At 43.5% G+C, this 19776-nt stretch overlaps 1 protein-coding gene across 1 annotated transcript in view; it reads left to right on the top strand.

Moving 5' to 3' along the window:
* DENND1A (DENN domain containing 1A) overlaps positions 1-19776 on the top strand; it is a 264483-nt gene that overhangs the window by 201911 nt on the left and 42796 nt on the right. The window contains exons 15-18 of the mRNA XM_060270319.1: positions 1661-1748; positions 6315-6355; positions 12341-12412; positions 16524-16580. Coding sequence (XP_060126302.1) covers positions 1661-1748; positions 6315-6355; positions 12341-12412; positions 16524-16580 — 258 coding nt within the window. The remainder of the gene's footprint in view (positions 1-1660; positions 1749-6314; positions 6356-12340; positions 12413-16523; positions 16581-19776) is intronic.

The following is a 19776-nucleotide window of genomic DNA, read 5'->3' as shown; positions in this document are numbered from 1 at the left end:
TCATTCCATAACACGCAGCGACTTTCCCCCTTCCATTTTAGGAGGGGGAAAGTGCGTGTTAGGGTCCAAAAAACACGGTAGTCTTCTACCTCTGGCTCTCCGTCGCACGTCCCTTCCAGTTTTATATTGGAGGCCCCACCAAGCAAGAAAGTTTGGGCAGTGGATCTCTAGTAGGGTGGGTCGTAAAAAAAATTTTTTTGAAAATGTTTCCTCCCTTGAACTTATCTCAGGCGTATGGTATAAACATAGTCAAATTTCAAATTTGGGACAAATCGGTTAATATTGAGACCCTGCTTCTCCAGATTGAAATTTGGCCTCACTGCGAGTGATAAAAACATGGGGATTTGACTCATTTAATTTTCAGTACAGTGGAACCTCGGTTTATGAACACCTCGGTTTATGAATTTTCGGTTTACGAACACCGCAGACCCATCTGTAACGGATTAATTCACTTTCCATTACTTTCAATGGGAAAGTTCACTTCAGTTTATGAACGCTTCAGTTTATGAACAGACTTCCAGAACCAATTACACCCATGCTTCGGGTTAAGTACGCTTCAGGTTGAGTACTCCACGGACCCGTCTGGAACAGATTAATCCACTTTCCATTACTTTCCATGGGAAAGTTCGCTTCAGTTTATGAATGCTTCAGTTTATGAACAGACTTCCGGAACCAATTGTGTTCATAAACCGAGGTACCACTGTATGTTAAATTGTGAACTAATAGACATAAATTTTAGGTTTTATGTAGAGCAATAATAGTTGTATACTATTATTTTCTGCAATATTTATTGCAAATATGTTGATAATTTACATGAAAAACCAATGGTTTTGAAAAAAATGATATGGAACAATTAGGCAAACGGTGTACTAAGCAAGTAAACATAAACAATAAAACGCCACTCATATTATGTGTTGCGTCAAAACATCACCTTAGACTTAATTCCTTGGTATAAATTGTACTAAATGCTTACATTTTGTGTAATTAATAAAATTATGCCTTATGCAATATATACATTGTACATGTACACCATATTACTGTATATAATGCTAAAAATATGCTTTTATGCATTACACTAAATGTCTATTTTGGTGCAAAGTCCTTCTTTGTCTCTTGTTTTGGGAATTTAGAGTGATTGTTCATTGTTGTTTTGATGGTAGCGTCACGTCTTTTCTCTCCAATAACTATCCTAGATGCTCTAGTCACCTCCTACTAGTAACCTCCTACCATTTTTCATGTCAATTATCAACATGTTTGATCTTAAATAAATAAAGATTGCAGAAAATAATAGCATGCAACTATTATTGCTCTCCATAAAACCTAAAATTTAGGTTTATTAGTTCACAATTGAACATCCTGAGAATTAAATGAGTCAAACTCCTATGTTTTTATCACTCGTAGTGAGGCCAAATTTCAATCTGGAGGAGCAGGGTCTAAATATTAAGCGATTTGTCCCCAATTTGAAATTTGACTATGTTTATACCATACGCCTGAGATAAGATCAAGGGAGGAAACATTTTCGATTTTTTTTTTTAATGACCCATCCTAATCTCTACCCTGGTATAATAGTAATATGAGATGCCTTGAAAAAGAGAGGGAGTGTTAGCACCTTCAGGGCTTTATGATCCCTTCTTGGTCCTTTCTTTTTCTCCTCCCGAAGTTTATTGATGGCCGCCTTGATCTTCTCAACTCCGGAGAAGGTTTCAGCGATGTCTTTGAGGAAGAGATCAACATGGGTGAATATGCCGGTAAGGAGTTGGTGGGTACGACTTTGAAATGGCGAGCAAAGGAGATGACCCTTCTGTTTGCACCAAAATTATTATTTTATTCTTATTATTTATACCCCACCCATCTGGCTGGGTTTTCCCCACCACTCTGGGCGGCTTCCAACCGAATATTAAAAACAGTACAGCATCAAACATATTTATTTATTTATTTATTTATTTATTTATTTATACCTCGCCCCTCTGGCCTGGTTTCCCCCGCCACCCTGCGCGGCTTCCAACAAATACCAAAATACATTAAAATATCACAGATTAAACAGGGCTGCCTTGAGGTGTTTCCTAAATGACAGGTAGTTGTTTATCTCCTTGACCTCCGATGGGAGGGCGTTCCACAGGGCGGGTGCCACCACCGAGAAGGCCCTCTGCCTGGTTCCCTGTAGCTTGGCTTCTCGCAGTGAGGGAACCGCCAGAAGGCCCTCGGCGCTGGATCTCAGTGTCCGGGCTAAACGATGGGGGTGGAGATGCTCCTTCAGGTATACAGGACCAAGGCCATTTAGGGCTTTCAAGGTCAGCACCAACACTTTGAATTGTGCTCGGAAACGTACTTGGAGCCAATTTAGGTCTCTTAGGACCGGTGTTATGTGGTCTCAGTGGCCTCTCCCAGTCACCAGTCTAGCTGCCGCATTCTAGATTAATTGCAGTTTCTGGCTCACCTTCAAAGGTAGCCCCACGTAGAGCGCACTGCAGTAGTCCAAGCGAGAGATAACCAGAGCATGCACCACTCTGGCGAGACAGTCTGTGGGCAGGTAGGGCCTCAGCCTGCATACCAGATGGAGCTGGTAGACAGCCGCCCTGGACACAGAATTAACCTGTGCCTCCATGGACAGCTGTGAGTCCAAAATGACTCCCAGGCTGCGCACCTGGTCCTTCAGGGGCACAGTTATCCCATTCAGGACCAGGGAGTCCCCCACACCCTCCCGCCCCCTGTCCCCCCAAAACAGTACTTCTGTCTTGTCAGGATTCAAGCCGCCATCCATCCTCCAACCGCCTCCAGGTACTCACACAGGACCTTCACTGCCTTCACTGGTTCTGATTGGAAAGAGAGGTAGAGCTGGGTATCATCCGCATACTGATGAACACCCAACCCAAACCCCCTGATGATCTCTCCCAGCGGCTGCATGTAGATGTTAAAAAGCATGGGGGAGAGGACAGAACCCTGAGGCACCCCACAAGTGAGAGCCCAGGGGTCCGAACACTCATCCCCCACCACCACTTTCTGACATTTAAGCAGGATTAGTAAGGGAAGGTTTCTCCTCAAGCTGGTCTGTGCCTGCACTTTTCAAAACTTCATGCTGTCGACAATTAATTAGGTTCCATCCTGGCCACGGTGGTGTGGTTGTAAGTTACATAAAGGCCTGGGGGACAAAATAAGAAATGAAAAGCAGAAAAAACTTATATCTCTATCTCTATTCTCTCAGCCAGCATAAACATGCTGCTTCATAATAAAGTTGTAACTCCGGCATATCTCTGTACTGCTATGGGGCGCGGATGGCGCTGTGGGTTAAACCACAGAGCCTAGGGCTTGCCGATCAGAAGGTTGGCGGTTCGAATCCCTGTGACGGGGTGAGCTCCCGTTGCTCGGTCCCAGCTTCTGCCAACCTAGCAGTTCGAAAGCACATCAAAAGTAGATAAATAGGTACCGCTACAGCGGGAAGGTAAACGGTGTTTCTGTGCGCTGCTCTGGTTTGCCATAAGCGATATTGTCATGCTGGCCACATGACCTGGAAGTTGTGTGCTGACTCCCTCTGCCAATAACGTGAGATGAGCACCGCAACCCCAGAGTCGGTCACGACTGGACCTAACGGTCAGGGGTCCCTTGACCTTTACCTTTACCTCTATACTGCTGGTGTCTCCTGGGTGCCTTAGAAGTCAAATAATTTAGGAAATAACATAAGATACCTACAGTGGTACCTCGACTTATGAAGGCGATCCGTTCCGCAGCGCTCTTCGTAATCCGAAACCTTTGGGTGTCGAAGCGTCCATTTTGCACATGTGCGAAGCATGATTTTGCGCTTTGCGCAGGCACAGACCGCACACGCTGCTTCTGCACAGGCGTGGCGAAAATACTTCCGGGTTTGCGGACTTCGGAAGTCGAAACCTTCGGAAGTCGGAAGTCGAGGCATTCGGAAGTTGAGGTACCACTGTATTAGCGAACGTAGAAACAAATTTTGAAAGCCCGTGAATTGGAGATTCAGTTGAAGTCAGAATGCTCTCCCAAGCTTGGTCCTTGGCAGCCTTTTTCTTTTGTCCCTTAGTGGATTTCATTTTTGTGGGTCTTGTGGGCTGCCTCATGCTGTAGTTTTGGTACCTCTTCAAGGGGAGCCCTGTGTGGCTAGGGCATAGCTGCCAAGTCTCCTGTTTTTCGTGGGAAACCCCCAGATTTGAATCCGTTTCCCACTGTTACCCCAAATAAAAAAAAAATCCCATCAATCCCCCCGATTTCCTACCTGCCAGGGAGGCTCCTTCTGCACATGTCTGGACATGCACAGAATCGATTTCGAGTGCCGCTCTGCTCATGTCTGGGCACCGGAAATTGGGCAGAGCGGCACCGGAAGTCGCTTCTAAGCATGCATAGAAGTGACTTCCGGTGCTGCTCTGCCCATGTCTGGGCACCGGAAGTTGCTTCTACGCATGTCCAGACAGGGGCGTACCCAGGATCAAAACTGGTGTGGGGGCAAGAGAGGGGAAGAGAGAGGGAAGGAAGAGAGAGAAGGAAGGAATCATAGAATCCTAGAGTTGGAAGAGACCACAAGGGCCATCCAGTCCAACCCCCTGCCAAGCAGGAAACACCATCAAAGCATTCTTGACATATGGCTGTCAAGCCTCTGCTTAAAGACCTCCAAAGAAGGAGACTCCACCACACTCCTTGGCAGCAAGTTCCACTGTCGAACAGCTCTTACTGTCAGGAAGTGGGAGGGAGGGAGGGAGAGAGAGAGAAAAAGGAAGAAAGAAAGAGGGGGGAGGAAGGATGGAAGGAAGGATGGAGCGCCTGTCTTCCCCCCCAGCTCAGTCTGCTCCCCCCCCCACGTCCCTGTTGCCGGCTGCAGCCGCGGAGGGGGCAGAAACAGCCCGATTTCCATAACCCACAGTGACTTTTCCCCTTCAGTTTTCGGAGGGGAAAGGTGCGGGTTATGGTCCGTAAAATACAGTAATTTTATTTTTTGCTTCGGGGGGCAGCTGCCCCCCTGCCCCTCGCTGGGTACGCCCATGTGTCCAGACATGCGTAGAAGCAACTTCCCATGCCGCGCCGCTGCTGATTCCGGATTTTTCACCGGGAGACTTGGCAGCTATGGGCTAGGGGGCTCTTTTGACATTGGAGTGCCCAGTGCCTTTCCTTCACACCAGCTTCCTCTTGAATCAAACCAGGGATTCAAGGTTGGCCCGCTGACGGGGAAGCTGGAGCTAGGAGTGTTGATGCGGGGACGGAGACACAAACAACTCTCAGAGCAGCTTTCTATATTTAAACAAGACTCCTTGCTATATTTAGACGTGAATAAAAAGCGGGCTCTTTCTTGCTCTTTTCTATGAAGACACAGTCAGAAGGAGCTGTTATCTCACTAATTGCCCTAGTTTTTATGGGGGGGCAGGCCCTTGCAGAGCCAGGCAGAGGCCCGGCCCAGGTAGATAATGTGCCCCCCCTTTTTTTACCCTGGGGGGGGGGTCACTGAAGTCTTATAAATCTATATATATATATATATAAATGTAGAGGGTACATGTTTGTTCCAATGCACCTTTCTCCACAACCGCTTACTCGATCGTCCTCAAATTTGCCCACAACATCAGGAGCGCATGTGAGAGTGTCTCTATCCACTTACGTTGTCCATACACACACCTAGGACAGGTAGAAACCTGGATTTGTATACAAAAAGTGCCTCTGCCAGTGGATATCCCACAAACAACATCCAGCATACTGCCAAAATCCCGCCCACTCCCCATCCACCCCACCAATCAAAATCCAACATACACCCTAAATCCCGCCCACTGGCAAAATAACGGCCACTCTCCATCCACCCCACCACCCCGGGACACAGCCCACCCCGGAGAACAGACCTCTGCCAGGGACCAGGCCACCCCAACAGTAGCCCGCTCCCCAAGGACCCCCTCGCACCATGGAGGTACCTACCCCAGAGATCCCCCTCACTACCCAGAGATCCCCCCCAATAGGTCTTGACCTTCACCATCCTACCCGATCCACAATCCGATCCCCGCCCTCCGGGGAGATCTCCCCACCGACACGTAACAGCCCATTGGGGCCTACAGGGGAGTCTGAAGGGGGACTTTGAGGGCCCATTTCACAGACTAAGCCACAGCAACACGTGGCAGGGCCTGCCACGCTGGTTTTCTCCACTACCCCAACCCCCAGAAGAAAAGTAACGGGAGGGGGCAAGTGGGGAGCTAACTTAAATGTGTTGTCCTCCCAAAGGAGGTTGCAACTCTAGCGTAGTTGCATTGCCTTGGAGGGGGGGGGTGTCTGCTGATGGTAAATTATTGCTGCCAATTCTCACCTGTGTGCTTGCCTCTTTGTGTCAGGTAGTGACAAGTTGTATCTCCAGTGGCTGTCAACAGTTAGGGTAAGTATCCCCAACATCCCAGCTGCTCCTTATTCTGATCTTTCTGCAATTTCTGAGTCATATAGCATCAAGATGCAAACCAGATACCCCAGAGAACAGGATCACACTTCAAAATGACTTGAACAGATTAGACAACTGGGCCAAATCAAACAAGATGATTTTGAACAGGGAGAAATGTAAAGTACTCCACTTGGGTAATTTTTTTTTGAAAGATGGGTGAAACCTGGCTTGAGAGCAGGACAAGTGAAAAGGATCTAGGAGTCCTGGTAGACCACAAACTTGACATGAGTCAACAGTGTGATGCAGCAGCTCAAAAAGCCAATGCAATTCTGGGCTGCATCAATAGGAGTATAGCATCTAGATCAAGGGAAGTAATAGTACCACTGTATTCTGCTCTGGTCAGACCTCACCTGGAGTACTGTGTCCAGTTCTGGGCACCACAGTTCAAGAAGGATACTGACAAGCTGGAACGTGTCCAGAGGAGAGCAACCAAAATGGTCCAAGGCCTGGAAACGATGCCTTATGAGGAACGGCTTAGGGAGCTGGGTATGTTTAGCCTGGAGAAGAGAAGGTTAAGGGGTGATATGATAGCCATGTTCAAATATATCAAAGGATGTCATATAGAGGAGGGAGAAAGGTTGTTTTCTGCTGCTCCAGAGAAGCGGACACGGAGCAATGGATTCAAACTACAAGAAAGAAGATTCCACCTCAACATTAGGAAGAACTTCCTGACAGTAAAAGCTGCTCAGCAGTGGAGTTTGCTGCCAAGGAGTGTGGTGGAGTCTCCTTCTTTGGAGGTCTTTAAGCAGAGGCTTGACAGGCATATGTCAAGAACGCTTTGATGGTGTTTCCTGCTTGGCAGGGGGTTGGACTGGATGGCCCTTGTTGTCTCTTCCAACTCTATGATTCTATGATTTCTTCCTTCCCTCTCTCTTCCCCTCCCCCCCCATTTTGATCCTGGGTACTCCCCTGTCTGGACATGCGTAGAAGCGACTTCTGGTGCCCAGACATGGGCAGAGCAGCACCGGAAGTCGCTTCTACGCATGCTTAGAAGCGACTTCCGGTTCCGCTCTGCCCGATTTCCGGTGCCCAGACATGAGCACTCTTCCAACTTTATGATTCTATGATTCTATGAACATGAATTTGAACAAGGAGAAATGTAAAGTACTACACTTGGGCAAAAAAAATGAAAGGCACAAATACAGGATGGGTGACACCTGGCTTGATAGCAGTACATGTGAAAAGGATCTAGGAGTCTTGGTAGACCACAAACTTGACATGAGTCAACAGTGTGATGCAGCAGCCCAAAAAGCTAATGCAATTCTGGGCTGAATCAATAGGAGTATAGCATCTAGATCAAGGGAAGTAATGGTAAATAAATTTGCATGGATTGCATTACTGAAATCAATGCACTTTTCGATGAGATTCTAATTTTCCGAGTTCCACCTGTATTGGGGAAAGTTAATTATTGGTTTTAAAAAAGATCTGTGGGGGGTGGGGGGTGCCATGGGCTGGGCTGGCAGCGAGGATATCCATCTTCTGTGCACGCTGGATTTTATTTATCACAATAATGCATTATGCAGCAAAAGCCAGCATGAGCTGCAAAATAAATAAAACACTATTCTGTCTGACATATCAGAGCCTTGTGCGTCTTTTCTGGTTGTGTCTCCTGTACGTGTAATTTGGCCCTTCTGCAAAGAGATGGATTTATCCTGTCCCCCGTTCTGCCCGGTGGAAGAACGGTGGGCATAAGCAGTTTCAGACTGATGTGGGAGAAGTCACTTCACACTCAGATACAGGTGAAGCTCAGAAAATTAGAATATCACCGAAAGGTGCATTGATTTCAGTAATGCAACGGATTATTTTTTGTTTCCCTTTTAATTTTGACAAATGCTTTCTTTTGGAAATTCCACAGGAATAAAACAAATAGTTACAAGAATACAAAATAGTTACGAAAATACAAAAATAAAGAAAAAATAAACATTCCATTTATAGTTGACCCGCCTAACGACAAATAATGACATAGACAACAAATCAAGGCTTGACATACCTTGCTTTGCATGCCATGCCTCTATCTCATAGATTGGTTTCACCTTTTAAATTGCGTTACTGAAATAAACACACCTTCCGACGATATTCTAATTTTCCGAGTTTCACTTGCGTTGTCGTGGCGAAGGGGCTTGAATAACTCAGAGAAGCTATGAGCTATGCCATGCAGGGCCACCCAAGATGGACAGGTCATAGGGGAGAGTTTTGACTAAACGTGATCCACCTGGAGAAGGAACTGGCAAGCCACTTCAGTATCCCTGCCAAGAAAACTCCATGGACAAAGACAACAGGCATATAAAAGTTATGACGCTGGAAGATGAGCCCCTCAGGTCGGAAGGCGTCCAACATGCTACTGAGGAAGAGCGGAGGACAAGTACAAGTAGATTCAGAGCTGATGAAGCGGCTGGGCCAAAGCCGAAAGGTCGCTCAGTTGCGGATATGCCTGGAAGCGAAAGGAAAGTCCGATGCTGTAAATAAAAATATTGCATAGGAACCTGGAATGTAAGAACCATGGATAATGGTAAGCTACCGGTAGATGTGGTCAAAAATGAGATGGCAAGAATAAATATTGACATCCTGGACATCAGTGAACTAAAATGGAAGGGAATGGGCGAATTCAGTTCGGATGACTATCATATCTAGTACTGTGGGCAATAATCTCATAGAAGAAATGGAGTGGCCCTCATAGTCAACAAAAGAGTGGCAAAAGCTGTAATGGGATGCAATCTCAAAAATGACAGAATGATCTTGATACCATTATCCATGGTTCTTACATTAGAATATCGTCGAAGAGTGCATTGATTTCTTATTTTTTTTTATTTTCCTTTTAATTTTGATGTATGCTTTCTTTTGGAAATTCCACAAGAATAAAAGAAATAGTTACAAGAATACAAAAATAAAGAAAAATAAACATCGCTGTGACGTTTCATTAATTACACTAGCTGGCCCTGCCACACATTGCTGTGGCTCATCATTAATTCCATTCCATTCATAATTGACCCGCCTAACAACAAATAATTACAGTGACAAGAAATAAAGGCTTGACATACCTTGCTTTGCATGCCATGCCTCTATCTCATAGATTGGTTTCATCTTTTAAGTTGCATTTCTGAAATCAAGGCACTTTTTGATGATATTCGGATTTTCCAATCTGTATCTGAGTGTGAAGTGCCTTCTCCCACATCAGTCTGAAACTGCCGTTCTTCCACCGGGCAGAACGGGGGACAGGATAAATCCATCTTCTTCCAGAAGGGCCGAATTCCACATACAGGAGGCATAACCAGAAAAGACGCACAAGGCTCTGATATGTCAGACAGAATAATCTAGTTGTTCAGTTAGTGTTTTATTTATTTCGCAGCTCGCGCTGGCTTTTGCTGCATAATGCATTATTTTGATAAAATCCAGCGTGCACAAAAGGTGGATATCCTCCCTGCCAGCCCTGGCCACCCACCCCCACCCCCACCCCCACTCAGGCACAGTTATTTTTCAAAACCAATAATTAACTTTGCCCAATACTAATGTTTAATTTGCTATTAACAGTGAGCTGTGTTCCAGCAAACCATAATTGCAAATATCTGTGCCTTTGAGAACTCGATGATGATGATGGTGATGAATTTATTAATTCATACCACTTCTTTTTCTGCAGCTCTTGGAACACTTTTTGGCATTCTACAGGTGAAACTGGGGAAATTAGAATATCGTCGAAAAGTGCATTGATTTCAGGAATGCAACTTAAAAGGCGAAACCAATCTATAGGATATATTATTGGTATCCTATTACTCTTCTAATTTTTTCCCTATAAGGAATCTAGCTGCTGATGTTGCATACATAAGGACACAGGTGAAAATCATAAAATTAGAATATCGTCGAAAAGTGCATTGGTTTCAGTAAATGCAACTTCTTAATTTTAATTTTCCTTTTCCTTTTGACAAATGCTTTCTTTTGGAAATTCCACAGGAAGAAAATAAATAGTTACAATAATAGAAAAAGAAACAAAAACAAACACCGCTATTCCATTTCATTAATTGCATTCCATTTATAATTAACCCGCCTAACGACAAATAATTACAACAAATCAAGGCTTGATATATCTTGCTTTGCATATCATGCATCTATCCTATAGATTGCTTTCGCCTTTTAAGTTGCATTCCTGAAATCAACACACTTTTCGATTATATTCTAATTTTCCGAGTTTCACCTGTATGTGTCTGATTAATTTTATGTATTTACTTAGGGCCACTTCAGCCAAAGTTGGAATTTGGGAAATATTTTGCAATTCTGTGGCATGTGTGTCGAGTTTGTATATAAAGGTGAAACTCAGAAAATTAGAATATCGTCGAAAAGTGCATTGATTTTGGTAATGCAACTTCTTATATTTTATTTTAATTTTAATTTTTCAAATGCATTCTTTTGGAAATTCCACAGGAATAAAACAAATAGTTACAAGAATACAAAAATAACGAAAAATAAACATTGCTATGATATTTCATTCATTACACTAGCTGTCCCTGCCACGCGTTGCTGGGGCTCATCATTAATTCCATTCCATTTATAATTGACCTGCCTAATGACAAATATTTACACTGACAACAAATCAAGGCTTGACATACCTTGCTTTGCATGTCATGCATCTATCTCATATATTGGTTTCGCCTTTTAAATTTTGTTATTGAAAGAAATGCACTTTCCAACAATATTCTAATTTCACCTGTACAGTGGTGCCTCGCTAGACGAAATTAATTCTTTCCACGGGTCAATTCATGTAACGAATTTTTTGTCCAGCGAGTCCCAGTTTCCCATAGGAATGCATTGAAACTTAATCAATGCGCATGCGGCGAAAAGACTTCCAGGTTTGCCGACTTCGCAAGTCGAAACCTTCGGAAGTTGAGGCATTCGGAGGTCGAGGTACCACTGTATTTAATTTCTTAAAGGAAGAAGCAGGGCAAGCACGGAAATGGAAAAAATACAATGGTATCTCTACTTACGAATAACTCGACTTATGAACGTTTCTACTTACGAACAGTGCTCCGCCCGCCATCTTGGATGCGGTTTAGATAGGATTTTTTCGACTTATGAATTTTTAGATAGGGTTGCTTCGGCTTACGAATTTTTTCTCCCAATGCATTCCTATGGGATTCGACTTACAAATTTTTTTTACTTGTGAATGTGCGTTCGGAACGCATTAAATTTGTAAATAGAGGTACCACTGCATTAGTAAATTCATATGGAATAGTAAACCCGCAAGAATCAAATATAAATTAATGATTGATGTAAAAAATAGGGGAGGACTGGCATTGCCAGAGTTGAATCTATATCACGACGCGGTGGGGTTCCTGTGGATAAAATAATGGATTATGCTAGAAAATCATAAATTATTTGATTTGGAGGATTACCAAAATAAGTTCGGTTGGCATGCATATTTGGGGGAGGATAAAGTTAAAGTAAATAAAGAGTTCAATAGTCATGTTATAAAAAAATCATTAATAAAAATATGGGAGAAACATAAAGGGCTACTAGAGCCTCAAACCCCAAGATGGCTGTCACCCGTGGAAATATGAACCGTGAACAAGAACAATTCAGACGGAAAGTGGGGAAAAGATAAAGATCTATTCGTATAAAAGGAAGGACAGTTGAAGTTAAAAGAATATGAGGAAATAAAACATTTATTAACAGGCTGGATTCAAATTCATTAAATAAATAGCAAACTTAATCAAGATGAAGAGCGCCGCGGAACGGATCGCCTTTGTAAGTCGAGGAACCACTGAAACTGGATGTCAAGAGCAAAATGGTTGAAGCCTTTTGTATTGCTCAGGCGGATTTGCAAGACTTTTGTTGTTGTTGTTGTTTTTTGCAGAAATTTGCATTCCAAAGCGGGCGTCAAGTGGGCTCTTCTGCACCAGTAACAGTTTCTCACGTTGTCCCTTTCCCTCCTTCCAGAAAGGAAGTGGCGCCATTTTGAATACCGTCAAGACCAAGGCCAACCCTGCCATGAAGACAGTCTACAAGTTTGTAAGTGTCATAAAGTTGCAAAGAAAGTGCAAATATATCGGGGGAGGCTGGGGTTGGTTTGAAGCCCACCGACGGTCTGCAATTAGGGTTGCCAGACTCAACAGAGGACAGGACTTCTGTGCCTTTAATTGCCCTGCTCTCTTTTGAGTCTTCTTCAACATCTTTATCAATGACTTGGATTATGGGCTTGAGGGCATCCTGAGCAAGCTTTTTTTCAAAGGGGGAAAGCTGCATTTTTTGGGGGATCAGCTCAAAGTTGTTGAGCTTACTTTGCAAAGGGGAAAAATCCTGTTTTTATGGAGTTCAGCTCACAGTTCTGCAGCTTCTTTCGGAAAGGAAAGGGAACCATTTCTACAGTTTCCAGACAGATAATCTAATCAGCCAGTCACATGTCTCCCTCTGCAGACAACAATTGAGGTCTAGGCAAGGGAGGGGCAAGGAAGGGAGCTAGCTCTGTTATCTCCCTCCCCGATCTCTTGCAATCAGCTGCTGAGCGGGTTCCTTTCAACACTCTCTTCCCCTCTTGTTAGCCTTTAGCTCTTTCTATATTAAAAAAAAATTGCACGATCTGCCTTTCGCCCCTGGGCAATTCGGCTCCAGGGACCACACATTTGCCCCATCAGATGCACAGACATTTCCTCTTCCTTTTTAGGAGGAAAAAAGTGTGCCTTGTGGAGCGGAAAATACGGTAGATTATGAAACTGATAGATTCTCACCATAGAATCATAGAATCATAGAGTTGGAAGAGACCATAAGGGCCATCCAGTCCAACCCCCTGCCAAGCAGGAAACACCATCAAAGCATTCTTTTCATATGGCTGACAGCAACGCGTGGCCGGGTCAGCTAGTAGAATCACTGAATCATCCAGAGAGTAGTGCAAAAAGCTAGGAAGTTTGCTTATGAGCCTTCCTTAGAGGCTGCTAAGAGTCAGGTCCTGCCCTAGTGAGTCTTCTTACCCTTACGCTTACCATGCAACACACATAAAAAAATAATTAGAGGATAGAGCAAGATACCTAGGCTTTAGGAGGCAGTGTATTCTCTGCAAGCAAAATCTCTTTCCCCCTCATTAAATATTGTTTTTTAACCTCTTGTATGTGTATTTCTTTCTATACCCATTATGTCTTCGGTTTGATGGACCCCCACCCCTACCTAAACAGGTGAAACTCGGAAAATTAGAATATCGTCAAAAAGTGTATTTCTTTCAATGACAAAATTTAAAAGGTGAAACCAATATATGAGATAGATGCGTGACATGCAAAGCGAGATTCGGTGGTCCCTCGACTTTCGAAGACGATCCGTTCTGTGGCTGTCTTTGTAAGTCAAGGTTTTCTGTTCTCGAAGCACCGTTATGGCGCATGCGCCAACCACACGAGCCAAAAAGACTTCCGAGGGTTATTGACTTCGGAAGTCTAAACCTTCGGAAGTCGAAGCGTTCAGATGTCAAGGTGTGACTGTACAGTGGTACTTCGACTTATGAACCACTGGACTACCGAATTTTTTGACTTACGAATGGGGCAAATGGCCGCACGCTTACGGATTTCTCTACACCCGAACAGAAACCGCGGCGGTTTTAAATAGGGTTTTTTCAGCTTGCGGATTTTTAGATGGGGTTGCTCCGACTTACGAATTTTTCCGTTTCCAATGCAATCCTATGGGAAATTGCGTTTCCAATGGCGCTTTTCGACTTACGAATTTTTCGACCTACGAAGGTGCCTACGGAACGGATTAAATTCGTAAGACGAGACACCACTGTATATGAGATAGATGTGTGACATGCAAAGCAAGATATGTCAAGCCTTGATTTGTTGCAATTGTAATGATTTGCCGTTAGGCGGGTTAATTATAAATGGAATGTTATTAATGAAATAGAATAGCGGTGTTTGTTTTTGTTTCTTTTTCTATTATTGTAACTATTTGTTTTATTCCTGTGGAATTTCCAAAAGAAAGCAATTTTTAAAATAAAAAGGAAAATAAACAAGAAGTTGCATTACTGAAACCAATGCACTTTTTGACGATATTCTAATTTTTCTGAGTTTCACCTGTATATACAAAGTCAACACACATGCCACAGAATTGCAAAATATTTCCCAAATTCCAACTTTGGCTGAAGTGGCCCCAAGTAAATACATAAAATTAATCAGACACATACAGGTGAAACTCGCAAAATTAGAATATCATCGAAAAGTGCATTGATTTCAGGAATGCAACTTAAAAGGCGAAAGCAATCTATAGGATAGATGCATGACATGCAAAGCAAGATATATCAAGCCTTGATCTGTTGTAATTGTAATTATTTGCCGTTAGGTGGGTTAATTATAAACGGAATGAAATTAATGAAATGGAATAGCGGTGTTTGTTTTTGTTTCTTTTTCTATTATTGTAACTATTTATTTTCTTCCTGTGGAATTTCCAAAAGAAAGCATTTGTCAAAAGGAAAAGGAAAATAAATAAAAAAGAAGTTGCATTACTGAAATCAATGCACTTTACAACAATATTCTAATTTTCGGAGTTTCACCTGTAGAATGCCAAACAGTGTTCCAAGGGCGGCAGATAATAAATTCATCATCATCATCATCATCATCATCAAGTTCTCACGGGCACAGATATTTGCAATCTGGTTTGCTTGCACACAGCTCACTATTAATAGCAAATTAAACACTAGTATTGGGCAAAGTTAACTGTTCGACGATATTCTAATTTTCCCCGTTTCACCTGTAGAACTCTGTCTAGGAGGGAGGCATATCCCTTCCCAGTTAAAGAGTCTCAAAGCAATTTACAAGGAAGGAAACATCAAATAGTGAAATGAATGATGAGCCACAGCAACACGTGGCAGGACCAGCTAGTGTAATTCATGAAATGTCCTAGCGATGTTTATTTTTCTTTATTTTTGTATTCTTGTAACTATTTGTTTCATTCCGGTGGAATTTCCAAAAGAAAGCATTTGTCAAAATTAAAAAGGATATTAAAAAAAAGAAAGAAATTGCATTACTGAAACCAATGCACTTTTTGACGATATTCTAATTTTATGATTTTCACCTGTGTTCTAATGTATGCAACATCAGCAGCTAGATTCCTTAAAGGGGGGAAATTGGAAGAGTAATGGGATACCAAGAATTTATCCTACAGATTGGTTTCGCCTTTTAAGTTGCATTCCTGAAATCAATTGACTTTACAACGATATTCTAATTTCCCCAGTTTCACCTGTAGAATGCCAAATAGTGTTCCAAGAGCTGCAGAAAAAGAAGTTCTATGAATTAATAAATTCATCATCATCATCGAGTTCTCAAGGGCACAGATATTTGCAATCTGGTTTGCTGGAACACAGCTCACTATTAATAGCAAATTAAACACTAGTATTGGGCAAAGCTAACTTTTCGACGAAATTCTAATTTTTCCCGTTTCACCTGTAGAACTCCCTCTAGGAGGGAGGCATATCCCTTCCCAGTTAAATAGTCTCAAAGCAATTTACAAGGAAGGAAACATCTAATAGCAAAATGAATGATGAGCCACAGCAACGCGTGGCAGGACCAGCTAGTGTAATTCATGAAAGATTGCTTTCTGCTGCTCCAGAGAAGCGGACACGGAGCAATGGATTCAAACTACAAGAAAGAAGATTCCACCTAAACATTAGGAAGAACTTCCTGACAGTAACAGCTGTTCGGCAGTGTAATTTGCTGCCAAGGAGTGTGGTGGAGTCTCCTTCTTTGGAGGTCTTTAAGCAGAGGCTTGACAGGCTTATGTCAAGAAAGCTTTGCTGGTGTTTCCTGCTTGGCAGGGGGTTGGACTGGATGGCCCTTGTGGTCTCTTCCAACTCTATGATTCTATGAAATGTCATAGCGATGTTTATTTATTTTTTGTATTCTTGTAACTATTTGTTTCATTCCGGTGGAATTTCCAAAAGAAAGCATTTGTCAAAATTAAAAGGAAAATAAAAATAATAAATCAATGCACTTTTCGACAATATTCTAATTTTCCCAGTTTTAGCTGTATTCCCAGTAATGAGAAAAGGTGGGTCTTGGTGGGTGGAAATGAAGCCCAGTTGCCTCTGCAGCCAGAACAGGGTTTCTGACTTAAATTAATCTCCCTCCACCCCCCTTTCTTTTCCATGCAGGCAAAAGATCATGCAAGGATGGGACTAAAGGAGGTGAAAAACCGCTTGAAGCAAAAGGTACTTGGAGTTTGTATTCTTAAAAGAACAAGAAAAAAAGTATATGAACTCCTTGGCCAGGAAACGCATTATGTGATCAATAGAGCGCTGCGTGGCGGTGTGCTGTTAAGACACTTCAAAATGCATTACCAGCTTCCCTGGGTTTTTCCGACTGTTATAAATATTCACAGACAAAAAAACCTCAAATACATTAAGACCCGATGTGGGATGTGTGCCCCTTGCGCCAAAAAAATGGGAGGAGGGACAAGGCCCCCATGATATTCTTGTAAATAAGCTACAGTGGTCCCTCGACTTACAAACGTTATCCGTTCCGAATTGACATTTGTAGGTCGAAAAGTTCGTCAGTCGAAATGTGGTTTCCCCTAGGAAAAGAAATATTATATTCCTGCGTATAAGACTACAGTGGCACCTCTACTTACGAATAACTCGACTTACGAATGTTTCTCCTTACGAACGGAGCTCCGTCCGCCATCTTGGATGCGGTTTAGATAGGGTTTTTTCTACTTACGAATTTTTAGATAGGGTTTCTTCGACTTACGAATTTGTTCTCCCAATGCATTCCTATGGGATGCAACTTACAATTTTTTTCGACTTACGAATGTGCGTTCAGAACGCATTAAATACGTAAGTAGAGGGACCACTATACTTTTTAACCCAGTGAAATCTTCTCAAAAGTCAGGGGGTCGTCTTACACGCCGGGTTGTATTTCTTATACGGCGAGTATATCCCAAACCCAATATTTTAACTGGAAAAGTTGGGGGTCGTCTTATAAACCCATTCGTCTTGTACCCTGGAATAGACGGTATTCGGGGAAATTCGTAAGTCGAGGAAACCACATTTAAATTTCGTAAGTCGAGGACATCGCATTAAAAGCCGCCAACGGTTTCCGTTCAGATGTAGAAAAATTCGGAAGCATGCGGCCATTTTTCCCATTCGTAAGTCGAAAACTTTGGGTGTCGAGTAATTCGTAAGTCGAGGGACCACTGTAGTAAAATGCGGGCTAGGCAATGCTACCATTCAGTGGATTTGTATCGGGCTGGCTGACCAAACCCAAAGGGTGCTAAACAATGGCTCCTCCTCATCCTGGAGAAAAGTGACTAGTGGGGTGCCACAGGGTTCTGTCTTGGGCCCAGTGTTCTTCAACATTTTTATCAATGACTTGGATGATGGGCTTGAGGGCATCCTGAGCAAGTTTGCAGATGACACCAAATGGGGAGGTGGGGGTAATACCCTAGAGGACAGGATCACACTTCCAAATGACCTTAACAGATGAGACAACTGGGCCAAAGCAAACCAGATGAATTTTAACGGAGAAATGTAAAGTACTTCACTTGGCCAAAAAAAGGGGGGGGAATTATGGGTGACACCTGGCTTGGGAGCAGTACATGTGAAAAGGATCTAGGAGTCTTCGTAGACCACCAGCTTGACATGAGTCAACAGTGTGATGCAGCAGCTCAAAAAGCCAATGCAATTCTGGGCTGCATCAATAGGAGTATAGCATCTAGATCAGGCATTCCCAAACTGCGGCCCTCCAGATGTTTTGGCCTACAACTCCCATGATCCCTAGCTAACAGGACCAGTGGCCGGGGAAGATGGGAATTGTAGTCCAAAAATCTGGAGGGCCGACGTTTGGGGATGCCTGATCTAGATCAAGGGAAGTAATAGTACCCCTGTATTCTGCTCTGGTCAGACCTCACCTGGAGTACTGTGTCCAGTTCTGGGCACCATAGTTCAAGAAGGATACTGAAAAGCTGGAACGTGTCCAGAAGAGGGCAACCAAAATAGTCAAAGGCCTGGAAACGATGCCTTATGAGGAACAGCTTAGGAAGCTGGGTATGTTTAGCCTGGAGAAGAGAAGGTTAATTGGTGATATGATAGCCATGTTCAAATATATCAAAGGATGTCATATAGAGGACGGTGAAAGGTTGTTTTCTGCTGCTCCAGAGAAGCGGACACGGAGCAATGGATTCAAGCTACAAGAAAGAAGATTCCACCTCAACATTAGGAAGAACTTCCTGACAGTAAGAGCTGTTCGGCAGTGGAATTTGCTGCCAAGGAGTGTGGTGGAGCCTCCTTCTTTGGGGGTCTTTAATTCTCCTTCTTTGGGTATAGAAAGAATATGTCAAGAATGCTTTGATGGTGTTTCCTGCTTGGCAGGGGGTTGGACTGGATGGCCCTTGTGGTCTCTTCCAACTCTAGGATTTTATGATTCTACTAGCTGACCCGGCTACGCGTTGCTGTCAGCCATATGTCAGGAACGCCTTGATGGTGTTTCCTGCTTGGCAGGGGGTTGGACTGGATGGCCCTCTGGATGGTGGTCTCTTCCAACTGTATGATTCTATGATTCTCAAGAGAGCCCTGAGAAATGGCTGGATAAATTATCACGGGGAGCTTGCGGCAATGTTCATGGGCCGTGCCCAAACTGAGTATGTACTGTGTTTCTCCGAAAAAATGCCATACCCCGAAAATAAGCCACACCCCGAAAATAAGCCATACCCCAAAAATAAGCCATACCCTAAAAAGAAGCCATAGTGATAGGCAGTTAAACTGTACCATACTTATTAAAGAAAATAAGTAAGCCCTTGTGGTCTCTTCCAACTCTATGATTCTATGAGGAAGGCATGCTTGGCAAATCCACACCGGGATCAACTCCCGCCTGGAAACCAATGTCCCTCCTGCGGAAGGACGTGTGGATCCAGAATTGGCCTCCCCAGTCACTTACAGACCCATTGTTAAACCCATGTTGATGGAAGACAATCTTATTCGGCTATGAGTGATCGCCAAATAAGAAGAAGAAGACTCATTGTTGGACGTCTACCAGTTGGAGAAGACACTCTTACTCGGCTACGAGTGATCGCCAAGGAAGAATTACGTATCATGCTCAGATGTGAAGGAAGAGGAACTGCTCTCTGCCCATCCATGCAGGCACACTTTCCCCAAAGAATATCCATTTTACGGCTAAAAACCTTTGGCTCATCATCAAGATGATGGTCTAATATCGAACGAGCTCCCACCCACTGTACTGTGGCATTATAGGCCCCGAAAACGGTGCAGCTGAAAGGCTGCAAAATACAAGGGGTTGAAATACAATTCCCCCGTTGGAACTAGCAAATAAACTAGCGGCCTCATTTGCAGCTGGCCATTGATGGCGTCCTTTCAGCATTTGCAGGGCCAGAAAACCGCGTGTTTCTCCCTC

The sequence above is a fragment of the Zootoca vivipara genome, chromosome Z (assembly GCF_963506605.1).
Source record: "Zootoca vivipara chromosome Z, rZooViv1.1, whole genome shotgun sequence".
Lineage (NCBI taxonomy): Eukaryota > Metazoa > Chordata > Lepidosauria > Squamata > Lacertidae > Zootoca > Zootoca vivipara.
The sequence above is the reverse complement of the archived record's forward strand: the minus strand, read 5'-3'. Positions and strand labels throughout refer to the sequence as shown.